The following is a 13,220-nucleotide window of genomic DNA, read 5'->3' as shown; positions in this document are numbered from 1 at the left end:
CTCAAACAAAAACTCAGCTTATGTTGGTCTTAACAGGGAGCAGCTGGATTCAGCCACGTGAAATGAGTTATGTCATATTGACTGTTTCCACTAGAGAGCAATTTATCCACCCAAATCAATAAAACTAAATGCAAACACTTTCAAAACAAACAATTACAGCGCCACTTGAATTAAACAAATACTCAAAGCAGCAAAATTTAATTCTAATCTTTTTTCTCATCGAATTACTCGAGTTAATCGATTAATCGTTGCAGCACTCGATGTAATAATTCGAAGAAACCCCCCCAAAAAATCAGGAATATGTTTTTACACACTTTGAGGCGGTCCAAGTTGTGTCCATATTCATCCAGAATTGTGGTTCCGTTGTGCATCACACCATTTCCTGTCATCATCCATGTCCCTGGAGACCCCAAAAAAATTGTAGCACCTATCCTATTTCTTGGTTCATGTTCCAGATTACCTGAGCGCAAGTTGGTCATGGTGGAAGGCAGCTGCAGGTAGGCGGGGTTATGTGTAGTGACGCCGATTTCGATGGAGCCCGCCCATTTGTCCACCATCTTGTCAATGCGAACCTGGAACACTTCATTAGAACGCAGCGGTCTGCTGCTGAGGACCACGCCGTGGTTGAAGTCATCCGTGGCGCTGCGAGGGATGAAATCGGGTGTTTTGCCACAAAATTTCAAAGAACACTCAACACGAGGGTCTTACTGTGGCCTCAGCGCCGTTCTGCCGTGGCCGATGATAGCGGCTTTCTGACCGCAGTTGGCGTGGAAGAGCAGCCGCTCGGCCGCGTCTGCGTCCGGGGTTAAAGTGGGTCGCGGCCTCCCGACATCGGGCGACATGGCCCTCATGATGGCGTTGTTGCGGCGGAGGCGCTCGCTGTGATTGTGGTTGTGGACAATGGTGACCTTTACCGCCATGCCGTACAGATCAACTACGCCGTACACCACGCCCGGGGTTTGTGCTGCCGCCACGCCTGAAGGGAAACCGAGACAAGATGCAGGATGCATTGTCATCTTGGAAAATGACAAACATATTTTCAATTGAAGCGATAAGAAAGCTGTCTAAAATTTCAATGCTAACGTTTGCATCTATTGAAATTTACCCACAGCCATTTTCCTTAGTGTCTGTGTCCTTAGTGTCAAAAGTTCCAGCATCATCACCTTGTCAAGAATCTGCATTGGACGCAGCCATCTCCCCAGTGCCTTTGCCTGACATGCAGCCCCATATCATCAAGGACTGAGGGAATTTTGATGTTTTTGTCAGGCAGTCATCCTTGTAAATCTCACTGGAACAGCACCAAACAAAAATTCCAGCATCATCACCTTGTCCAATGCAGATTCTCGACTCTTGACAAGAATCTTGACAAAAGTTCCAGCATCATCACCTTGTCCAATGCAGATTCTTGACTCTTGACAAGGTGATGATGCTGGAACTTTTGTTTGGTGCTGTTCCAGTGAGATTTACAAAGATGACTGCCTGAAGAAAAAAACAATTCCCTCAGTCCTTGATGATATGGGGCTGCATGTCAGGCAAAGGCACTGGGGAGATGGCTGCGTCCAATGCAGATTCTTGACAAGGTGATGATGCTGGAACTTTTGTTTGGTGCCGTTCCAGTGAGATTTACAAAGATGACTGCTTGAAGAAAACATCAAAATTCCCTCAGTCCTTCATGATATGGGGTTGCAAGTCAGGCAAAGGCACTAGGGAGATGGCTGTCTCCAATGCAGATTCTTGACTCTTGACAAGGTGATGATGCTGGAACATTTGTTTGGTGCCATTGCAGTGAGATTTACATAGATGACTGCTTGATGAAAACATCAAAATTCCCTCAGTCCTTGATGATATAAGGCTGCAAGTCAGGCAAAAGCACTGGGGAGATGGCCGTCTCCAATGCAGATTCTTGACTCGGTGATGATGCTGGAACTTTTGTTTGGTGCCGTTCCAGTGAGATTTACATAGGTGACTGCTTGAAGAAAACAAAATTCCCTCAGTCCTTGAGGATATGGGGCTGCATGTCAGGCAAAGGCACTGGGGAGGTGGCTGTGTTTCAATCTTCAATAAATGCACAAGTTTGCATTGAAATTTTAGACAGCTCTCTTATTCCTTCAATTGAAAATATGTTTTTTATTTTCCAAGATGACAACGCATCATGCCACAGGACTAAAACTCTTAAAGCAATCCTTGGAGAACGACTCATCCAGTCAATGTCATGGCCTGCAAATAGCCCAGATCTCAATCCTATTGAAAACCTGTGGTGGAAATTGCAACTGCAATCAAAGAGAGTTGACACCAAATTGATGAAGAATACTCATCAAGTCCATGCCTCAGAGACTGCAAGCTGTCATAAAAGCCAGAGGTGGTGCTACTAAATACTAGAGATGTGTTTTGATAGTTATTTCTTTGTTTGTTTCTCATGATTCCATATTTTTTTCCTCAAAATGGCTTGATTCTATTTATATTTCCCTGCACTTGCTCTATAAAAGTAACATTTACTGACCACCACATTTTTTATTCATTTCTTTTAGTGTTTCTGAATGCTAAAGAGTTGCACTTTTGAACAAACTCATTTTTTCAAGCTTTTTGTCGGAGTTTGTTCTACATGATAAAATGTCTGAGTGAGTGCTCGTCCGAGAATGGTGATTCCATACTTTTTGCTAGGAGTTATAGCATGTTTGTGGTGCCCGTGTTGTATGTTCTCACCTTGGTCGATACCGTTGATGTAGAAATGAAGTGCACCGCTAGCTTTGCGCATCAGTCCTATGTGGTCTCCTTCCTGAGGACCAGGACAACAAAGACTTTTTTGATCTGCTTTATAGGAATACAAATACGTGCATTAACATACCTGTAGTTCATCCAGGCTAAACTCACAGTACTCCCGTCTGGTGCCTTTCCCATTGGTCAGAATACCACAGCCACTCATCATGATTGTACCTGCGGTTAACGGTTTAGCATTAATTAGCCGTTTGGGGATGCTCCTTTGGTTCGCTTGTTACCTGAACGCAGATTTGTCATGGTTGCCGGGTAGTCTAGGATGTTCGGGATGTGCGTGGTCACGCCGATCTCGATGGAACCGGACCACTTGTCCACCAGCTTATCTATGCGGATCTGAAAGCACAAGGTAAGAATTAGGATTGTTCCGATCATGTTTTTTTGCTCCCGATCCGATCCCGATCATTTTAGTTTGAGTATCTGCCGATCCCGATATTTCCCGATCCGATTGCTTTTTTTTTGCTCCCGATTCAATTACAATCATTCCCGATAATTTTTCCCGATCATATACATTTTGGTAATGCATTAAGAAAAAAATGAATAAAACTCGACGAATATATACATTCAACATACAGTACATAAGTACTGTATTTGTTTATTATGACAATAAATCCTCAAGATGGCATTTACATTATTAACATTCTTTCAGTGATAGGAATCCACAGATAGAAAGACCTGTAATTCTTAAAGGATAAATGTGACTTTGTATATTGTGACTAAATATTGCCATCTAGTGTATTTGTTGAGCTTTCAGTAAATGATACTGCAGCCATTAACTTCTGCCCAAATGCATGATGGGAAGTGCAACCATGACTGTGCGTAGGGCTACCAATTGATATATCTTCTCTGCGTTGGGAAAGAATATAGGGTGTTGACAAAATGATCAACTTCTACCTTTCTTCCCCACATTCCCATGTTATATTTAATTGCTGAGAGAGGTATTATAAGGCTTTAGCCACATAAAAAAATGGCCCAAAGGCTGTCAAAATTCTCTCTACTCATTAGACGCTGCCTTTTGCCTTCTAAAGGTAAAACGGCGTCTTTATACATTGAACGCGTGAGTGGGTCGTGCAGCGCATGCGTTAATTACTTAACGTGATTAATTTAAAAAAATTAGTGACCGCCGTTAACGCAATAAATTTGATAGCCCTACTTTAAGCCAAAACTACTCTGGATGAGTATAAGACATTTTGTCTGTAACGTTAAATACAATTAGAAAACGATTTAAATAAAAAATATATATATATTAAAAAAAGGCATGTCCGATATTTTTTTGCCGATTCCGATACTTTGAAAATGACGTGATCGGGACATCTTTAGTGAGAATGATTCACGTTATCATTCATATCCCTTAATTCAAGCGGCGCGGTCTCCACCTCAAACATCTCGTTGTGTCGTAGCGGCCGGTTGGTCATGACCACGCCGTTGTTAAACTCGTCCAACGGTCGCCTCCTCTCCGCCGTTTTGTTGTTATTGCTCAGTTTGATCAACATGCCGCACTTCTCATGGAACAGCAAGGCGTCATTGGTGGTCAAGTTGCCCGACCCGGACGAGCCCCCTCCCGATCCGCCTCCGGTGCCCGCGGGGCTGCTGTTGGTGTTCCCGCCGTCCCCCGCTCCCAACCCGTTGTCGGAGTTGGCCGCTCCTCCTCCTCCGCTGCTTTTTGTGTCATTTCTGGACGAGGAATCGCCGCCGCTTCCTGTGGCGCCGCTTCCTCCCGTGCCTCCTCCGCCACCTTCTTCCCCTCCACCCTCATCTTCTGCTCGGTAAAAAGACACTATCGCGTTGTTGAACACGTCAAAGAGCTGGTGCTCTGTTAGAACTGACAAGAGATGAGAGGAACCAAATAAATCAAGCGACCGTTTTTGCTGGAATGTCGTCTTTTCATACCTGCGTCTGGCTCCAGATTGTTGGGGAACTTGTCTGGTCTGCTGTGACCGCAACTAAGCTCAGGCACTGACAATTAGATGAGAGAAATGAATAATCATTTGTAAGGCAGCACATCACGAGGCGGTCCCTTACCTTCGTCTCCAATCATGACTCCATTCATTGCCGCCACATTCATCAGTGCTGCGATGCCCGCATCCTCCGGCGCCCCGCAGACCACCGCATCCTCCTCTTCTTCGACAGGAATGACGTTCTCTCGTTCGGCAGAGGGGAGCGGGGGCTCGCAGCTCACCACCGTCACCTGCGTGCACTTGCCGTACAAGTCCACCACAGCCCACAGTCTGGGGGGCAAGCCGCTGGCGGCCGCGCCGCAGTCCTGGCCGTTAACCCATAGGTGGAGCTCTCCACGGGAGCTGCGCTGAATGCCCACTCGGTCGCCTTCGGCCAACTGGTCCAGGTCGCGACCGTACTCCTCCAGCACCGAGCGGCCGTCTCGCAAGACGGAGCAGCCCGACACGATCCAGGAGCCGCCCTTCAGGCCCGTGGCGCTGCTGGGGAAGTTCAACAGGGCGGGGTCCAGCGTGGTCACCCCGATCTCGATGGAACCGCTCCAGGAGTTCACCTGGGGCGTGTTGTAAAAGGGCAACCATGAGAAACATGGACAACCGCCGCACGACAGGAGGAACATTTCCCGGCGTGTAAACGACTCCGGTTCTCGATTAAAAATTGCAGGTGGATATAAAAGCTACTCGTGGGTTATTTTTAGTCATTCTGTCAGAAGGGAAAGGCGCACGCGTAGAATAAAACGTCTTGGCGGTGGGGTGCGTAGAAGTATTAAAGACTTCTTTTTTCATGTTGAGGACAGAAATCAAAACAACGCCACATCATGCGGTTTTCCATTTGGGAAGAAACCAAATACAACCCCTAGCAAAAAGTATGAAATCACCAGTCTCGGACAAGCACTAACCCAGACATTATGTAGAACAAACTCAGATAAAAAGCTTGAAAAAATAATGAATTAGTTCAAAAGTGCAACTCCTTGGCATTCAGAAACACTAAAAGAAATTTTGGTGGTCAGTAAATGTTACTTTTATAGAGCAAGTGCAGGGAAATAAATATAGAATCACTCCATTCTGATGAAAAATATATGGAATCATGAGAAACAAACAAAGATAACAATCAAAACACATCTCTAGTATTTAGTTGCACAACCTCTGGCTTTTATGACAGCTTGCAGTCTCTGAGGCGTGGACTTGATGAGTATTCTTCATCAATTTGGAATCCAAGGAATGCTTTAACAGTTTTAGCTCTGTGGCATGATGCGTTGTCATCTTGGAAAATGATTTCATTATCCCAAAACATACTTTCAATTGAAGGGAAGAAAGCTGTCTAAAATTTCAATGTAAACTTGTGCATTTATTGAAGATTTAACAACAGCCATCTTCCCAGTGCCTTTGCCTGACATACAGCCCCATATCATCAAGGACTGAGGGAATTTTGATGTTTTCTTCAGGCAATCATCTTTGTAAATCTCACTGGAACGGTACCAAACAAAAGTTCCAGCATCATCACCCTGTCCAATGCAGATTCTTGACTCATCACTGAAAATAACCTTCATCCAGTAATTCACAGTCCATGATTGCCTCTCCTTAGCCTATTGCAGTCTTCTGTTTAAGTGTCAATGACGGTTTCCTTTTAGCTTTCCTGTATGAAAGTCCCATTTCCTTTAGGTGATTTTGGACAGTTCTGTCACATACCATGACTCCGGCTTCCTCCCATTTCTTCTTCATTTGTCTTGTTGTACATCTTCTGTTTTCAAGACATATGGCCTTTAGTTGTTTGTCATTACGTTTGCATGTCTTCCTCGGTCTAGCAATACGCTTAACTTTAACAACCTTGCCATGCTGTTTATACTTGGTCCAGATTTTTGATACAGCTGACTGTGAACAGCCCACATCTTTGGCAACCATACGTGTAGCGTGACCTTCTTCAAGAAGTTTAATAATCCTCTCCTTGGTCTCAAGAAACATTTCTCTTCTTAGACCAATGATTGTTGTGAATCCACTTGGACCAGCAGCCCTCCAAGGTGTGATAACTGCACTGTTTTTAACTGCTGACGAATGAGCAGATCTAATTTGAGGCAGAGGCCCAATTAAGGAAAGGAAATTAACTGGGCGTGTCTGTATTTTCTAGACGTGCGCGAAATTTCCGATTCTTAGATTATTCGCGATTCGGCCGTGCAAGATTCGAGAACGATTCACAAATATCAAAATTCCGATTATTGAAATATGTCAAGTAAAGCGGAACTAAAACAGCACGATCTTTGGGACGCAATGAGGAACGGGCCCAATTCCGTCCCGAGTGTAAACATCATGCTTGTCTTTACCCGGCTAGATAAAAAAACAATAATACCTGACTGCTGCCGACAGCCGCTACAAACTACGTCCATATCATGTTACGGTAGGTAATAGATATCATATGTATACAGAACTAGATACAAAATGACAGACTCAATGGCGTTAGCAGCACATGTATTGAAAACTAGATGCGAAATGACAGACTTGCCGACATTGGTAAACAGCCGCCATCTTAAAGCAGGAGACTTCTCTAGAAGGATCTGTTGTAGCGAATTTAATTAACTTTTTATCTAAAATACTCCTAATTCGGCAAAATCTTAACTTGAAACTATCTTTAAAACAGTTTTAAAACTTTCACATGTCTAAAGTAGACAGAAGGGAAATTATGGAATAATGGGAGCAATTTTAACAACTTTAACGGTTGATTCACAACATTTAAATTAATTAAATGTAGCTTAAAGCTGCTGATACAGAATGGGGATTTGAATATTTTATTTACTGTTTTGAACTGTTAACGTGATTAGAGCTGAAACGAATACTCGAGCAACTCGAGTAACTCGAGTTTAAAAACTGATCCGAGTAATTTTATTCACCTCGAGTAATCGTTTATTTTGACAGCTCTAAGCATCACGTTTTGCTCAGACTACTTTTAATGCGGGACAACGCACTGATGTCGCGTGCGTAGAGGAAGAAGCAAAAAAAAAAAAAAAACTTACTGCAGCCGACAACCGCTACAAACGACGCCGACATTGCTAAATACTAGCCCGCTCATGCTACGTTAGTTGCAGGTAGCGTCCAGTGAGTCTCATAGAGATCACATGTATGTTGAACTAGATGCGCAATGACAGACTAGGCCGCGTCTGGGCAGCGTTAGCAAACAGCCGCCATCTTAAAGCAGTAGAGCGCTAAGCGCTAATAAAAAGCGCTAAACGCTAATATACTGTATAAGATTAACGTTACTGTCAGTACTAGCTCACCTTACGTTAGCACTGCGGAGGGCTAGGTTTCAATTAATTAAGACCGCTTTCGATGCGTGGCTAACGTGTCTTACATACAGGCTATAACATAACATAGCGTTGTGGAGTGATGAGGGTGTCAAATAAAAACTCAATAATGCTAACTATCAATTTTAGCTCAGTAGTCATTGCTGGATAAAACACCACGTAGCACTAGTCCCTAATGTGCTCCAATACAGCCTGTATCACACATTTATTTTGAACAGTGCAAAAACTCAAAATCCTATCAGGACTTACAGTTTAGACTAACTTAAAACTTAACTAGAACTTAAAAATGGCTTGACACAAATAGAAATTTAATTGAAAAACGTGGGAAAAAATCCTAACTTTTAAGTGATGTGTGTTATCAAGCGTAAAGGCATTTTTAGGTGTGTTTATATATATATATATATATATATACTTTCTAAAAATAAGATCTAAAGGTTTTTTGAGTGAAAGCAGTGAATTAGTCATTTTTTAAAATTCTAGTTCCATCTGAGATGCAATTGTTGGCTGTTTTCAACAATATACATCAAAAATAAAGACATTGATTGACTGAAAATGATAAAATGTCTTGTTTTCTCATGTATATCTATAATTGCTCTTCACCTAAAAATATATTTGTTTTATCCGATTACTCGATTAATCGATAGAATTTTCAGTCGATTACTCGATTACTAAAATATTCGATAGCTGCAGCCCTAAACGTGATACTGAAATAGTCGTTTATTTAAGCCTGAGAGGCTTTTTGTACAATTTTTGTAACTTATGCACGAAACATTGAAAACAGCTAATAACTTGGGGGCTTTGTGAGTGTCATCAATAATCGATTTATAATCGAATCGTTGCCTCTGAATCGTAATCGAATGGTTAGGTGCCCAAAGATTCCCACCTCTAGTATTTTCTACTCAAAATGGAGTGATTCCATAATTTCTTTCTTCAGAATGGAGTGATTCCATATTTATCTCACTGCACTTGGTCTATAAAAGCAACATTTACTGACCACCACAATGTTTTTATTCATTTCTTTTAGTGTTTGTGAATGCCAAGGAGTTGCACTTTTGAACCAATTCATTATTTTTTTCAAGCTTTTTATCAGTTTCTTCTACATAATAAAATGTCTGCGTGAGTGCTTGTTCCAGACTGGCGATTCCATACTTTTTGCTAGGGGTTGTCATACTTTTACCGAAACAAAATACGTACTGCGGCTTATAATCCAGTGCGGCTCATTTGTTGATTTATTTGAGTTAATAGGTAACACTTTATTTGACTGCGGCCTCATAACACTCATAAAGACCGTCATAATTATGACATGACACTATCATGGGCATTAATTAATGTTTATAACAGATTAGTTAATCTTTTCCTTTTATCACAGACAGAACATTTTAGGTTGATTTATTTACCGGACATGTTTCGGCGTATATAACAGATGTCATTATATGAGAAGTTCAGTTAATTAGTCGGTGGAGTTGATTTTAACATATTCCGTACAGTTTGTTAGTTTCAGGGCTCCTCAGTGGCTAAGCTAGTGCGAGTCAATGGTGCCTGCTTAGCATACCAATAAAAAACAACATATGCATGCATGTGAATCGCTGATTAACCATGCAATCAAAAGCATTGGTTATGTTTTCAGCATAAAGTTATTAAAACTTACCATTGCATGTTGAAGGAATTCGCCACCCCGGCCAAGCCGCACGGAAACGGCGACAGCCGAACGGAAATGGTGCTCCGCTGCTTACCGCTTCCGCGAGTCAACCGGGAAGGCTGACATTCCGCGCGTTCCCTTCCTGTGTTAACCCTTTGTACTGACTCCATGCTCCAAAAGTTTGAAGAAGGCTCACCGAAAACAGGTTGACAATTTATTCGTCAACAATGGTCAAAAACAAGCCAAAAACAGACGACGGAGGGACAATTCTGGATCCAAAACAAGACTACATAGAAAAGTTTCCGAGCAGTGAATAACGTTTGTTATTGTTTTCGGATCATCCCTCTGTGGTCGGTTTTGGGCGGTTAGGTTCGTGCATCCTCCTTCGTGGCTGGGACGTGGTTGCCACAGCGACCAACGCCGGTCTTGACGTCCCAAGCGCCCGCTATCAACTTGTTATCCGGGCTGGGCGAGACGCTACTTGTTTTAGGACAGAGCGCCCTGCTCTTTGTTCTTGGAGTGGCCGGGAGAACTGATTGCAAGAGTTGGTGCTTCAATCTTGCTCGTGACCCACACGTTGGGCTTCTGTGATAAGATGGCGTTGTGTATCTATTCTGCTTCTTTTCATTAAACTATGGTGTGCTATTTATTTTAGGTATGTTAGAGTAGTACAAACAATCCTACAGTACATATGAGAAACGGTACTATTCCCTGATTAATTATATTAAGTGTGTTAGAGTCATGCAAACAGTCATACGGTGTGTGCGAGAAAGGTAGCTATTCCCTTCAATGTCAATAATTGTAGTATGAACAGCAACATTTGTAATCCAGCAGCTCTGCAAGGATCAGGCTGTCTCGGCAATCAGGGCGGTGGGATTGCACATTGTTTTTTTCAGTTTTTTTTTTTTTTTTTTTTTTTGTGGTAACGGAAGGAACTCCCCAGCAGACTGAGCATGGGTGGCCTAAGCACTCCTTTCTATTGTAGTTGCAGTACACATCTAGAAGAAAAAAAAATAGTCCTGCAGAATGAAATGAACTACGGCAATTTGGTGTAACATTGTTTTGGCCGCATGCGTATTTATAACAATGACCTGCTTCTTGAATTTATTTGACTATGCTGGATCAGTTAATGTTTTTTATTGGCATGCTAAGCAGGCACCATTGACTTGTGCTAGCTTAGCCACTCCAGACTCCTGAAATTAAACAACCGATAAACTGCATGGAATTTGTTGAAATCAACTCCAGCGGCAAATTAAAGCCTCGCTAACTCGAGGATTAAACCTAATATCAAAAATTCCTAATTTCCCCTTTAAGTGTATTGTGTGTAACTATGTCAATAACTCCATTTATGTCCAGCTCGGATCTTTTAGATCCATTCAAAACTATGATAATTTGCCGGATGACACAAAATGACATCTGTCATAAGCATTTATTAATGCACATTGCAGTGTCATATCATAATCATGATGGTCTTATGACAGTATTATGGCGCCACTGTCAAATAAAGTGTTAGCAAATACCATAACTAGCAATTAATGAAACAATTGGAACAGTAACTGAAGAAATAATTAGTACAGAACATGAATTTTGCTTGTTGTTTACATCTGTAGCACTGCAATGCATGCTAGGAGGCATGTTGGATGACAACAGTGATGACAGCAGGTGGCAGCAGAGGTTGACTGTCACCCTCATAGGATCAGTAATGACTAAATGAAGCTTCTTGAAGCAATGAAGCTTTGCAGCAAATTGGTCAAAAGCTTCATGGTGGTTCATTCGGTCTTATGACAGACTTATGATGCCGCTGTCAACGTTTTACTGGCTAATATCTGTTGGTGTAAATATCCCATAATACAGCTGCGTCCAGTGCAGTTTATCTATGAACAAATGCCGTTTTCATGTCAAATTTGGAGGGTGGTGGCTTACGTTCAGGTGCACCTTATCGTCCGAAAATTACAGTATATATATGAAATTCTTTAACGGGACAAACGACCCCAGAGCTCATCTCCATTTCAGAAATAACGTGACATTTGCTTTTAGTTGCTTCCACTTGCCGGACAGCTTAAGCTGAAGCAGTTGGCAAGCATCCTGCTACAGAAAGCCTCGAATGACCTTGAGAAACACGTTGAGCCAAATGCAGATGTTAATTCATTGGCTGCAAATGAGGAACTAGGGTTGCTTTAAAAGTAAATTGTTTTTAAACAAAGCAGACATTAATTTTGTCATATTACCACTTAAAGCCCTCAACTCCTACGGTTCAAACGGATTTCATAAATTAGTTCGTTGACAGCCATTGACGGCAATAGACGTCCAATCCATTTGAACTGAGATGGCTGCCATTTAGTTTTCCCTATTGAAAAGAACCGAGATCCCATTCCTCTCCAAGCAATTTTGCCACCCGGTAGTACTTTGTGTGACGTCATGGCGAAAAGGTCCATTGAGCAGTACATTAGCAAACAAGCCAACATGCAACGATTACAATAAGCAAATTGAGCTGCTTTCGAGTTTCACTAATAAAAAACAGCACTCTGTGGAGCGGTTCAGCCTGCTAGCAAACAGCTCATTAGCATGGCTAACAAACACCTGAATCGTTAGCAAACTATCCAAATTGAAACATTTAATGACTGCAGATGTATGTCAACACGGCAGACGATATGTCATATCACCAACGACAACAAAAACCGAAGCGGCTAACCGCTGTGGAGCAGCGCCGCTAGCTAGGAGAAGCCCCGGACGGAGAGGCGGGAGACACGGACCCTCGCGCCGTCCCACCGAGCGCTGTCCTCGGATTCCCCGTCTCAACACCCCCGCCCTCCCCGCTCGCAATGCAATGGCAGGGCCCTCGCCACCAGTTTTTACCTTCTTGTCAATACGGACAGTGAAGACGTCCCTGTCCCTCAGCGGCTCCTTGCTGAGTACCAGGCCGTGGTTGAACTCCTGGACCGAATGGTTTCGCCGGGCGGTGCGGTTAGAGTTGGACAGGCCGACCAGCTTTCCGCTCCGGGGATGCAGCTCCGCCGCCATCTTTAGGGGCGGCCAGTTTGAAGTTTTTCGCGGCAGTAGCGTTGCTTTGCGACACACATGATGTCATAGCAAAAGCTCATTTACGGCACCCGCCCGAATGTTGTTTACTTCTCGTAATTCATGGGACATGAACTGTCTCTATTTACTTTTTTTTTTTTTCATTTTTGAGTCATTTCCCACCCTTGTTTCATTCATTGCCTCAAAACAGCCAAAGTGGTACTAGAAGGTTAGTTTAAATAAATTAACTCACTCATTGTCGTTGACTGGGCTGCCATTGACGGTGACAGACGTCCAAAGCAGCTTTTCAGTTATTTTATAAATATTATTTATGAATTTTATAAGTTGTTCTATCGCTATCAACGCCTTCTTAAAGTAATTTTTAAGGAAACACAAAAAAATGAACAATTTGTACTGATTTTTGTTGAGAAAAAATATATATTTTCAGAAGGTGACGATAGGAGAGAACATGACGTCACCCAAACATCATTTTCAGATATCCACTAGAGGGAGTAGAAATCCAACGTTTTAGTGTAAGAACTT

The 13,220-nt window shown here is 42.5% G+C and overlaps 1 protein-coding gene across 5 annotated transcripts in view; it reads right to left on the bottom strand.

Moving 5' to 3' along the window:
• Positions 1-13,100, bottom strand: part of neurl4 (neuralized E3 ubiquitin protein ligase 4) — a 33,059-nt gene extending 19,959 nt beyond the window's left edge. For 4 of the 5 annotated variants that reach the window (XM_057856211.1, XM_057856212.1, XM_057856214.1 and 1 more), the window contains exons 1-10: positions 12,516-13,100; positions 4,795-5,281; positions 4,663-4,728; positions 4,149-4,594; positions 2,997-3,108; positions 2,846-2,934; positions 2,704-2,776; positions 709-976; positions 461-642; positions 315-400 (exon numbers count right to left, since the gene is read on the bottom strand). In XM_057856211.1, the coding sequence (XP_057712194.1) occupies positions 315-400; positions 461-642; positions 709-976; positions 2,704-2,776; positions 2,846-2,934; positions 2,997-3,108; positions 4,149-4,594; positions 4,663-4,728; positions 4,795-5,281; positions 12,516-12,680 (1,974 nt within the window). In that variant the 5' untranslated portion in view covers positions 12,681-13,100. Of the gene's footprint in view, positions 1-314; positions 401-460; positions 643-708; positions 977-2,703; positions 2,777-2,845; positions 2,935-2,996; positions 3,109-4,148; positions 4,595-4,662; positions 4,729-4,794; positions 5,282-9,668; positions 12,466-12,515 lie in introns of those variants that run through there. The other variant, XM_057856215.1, reaches the window with a different exon arrangement.
• Positions 13,101-13,220: the final 120 nt, after the last annotated feature.

This window comes from Corythoichthys intestinalis, chromosome 13, assembly GCF_030265065.1.
Source record: "Corythoichthys intestinalis isolate RoL2023-P3 chromosome 13, ASM3026506v1, whole genome shotgun sequence".
Lineage (NCBI taxonomy): Eukaryota > Metazoa > Chordata > Actinopteri > Syngnathiformes > Syngnathidae > Corythoichthys > Corythoichthys intestinalis.
The sequence above is the reverse complement of the archived record's forward strand: the minus strand, read 5'-3'. Positions and strand labels throughout refer to the sequence as shown.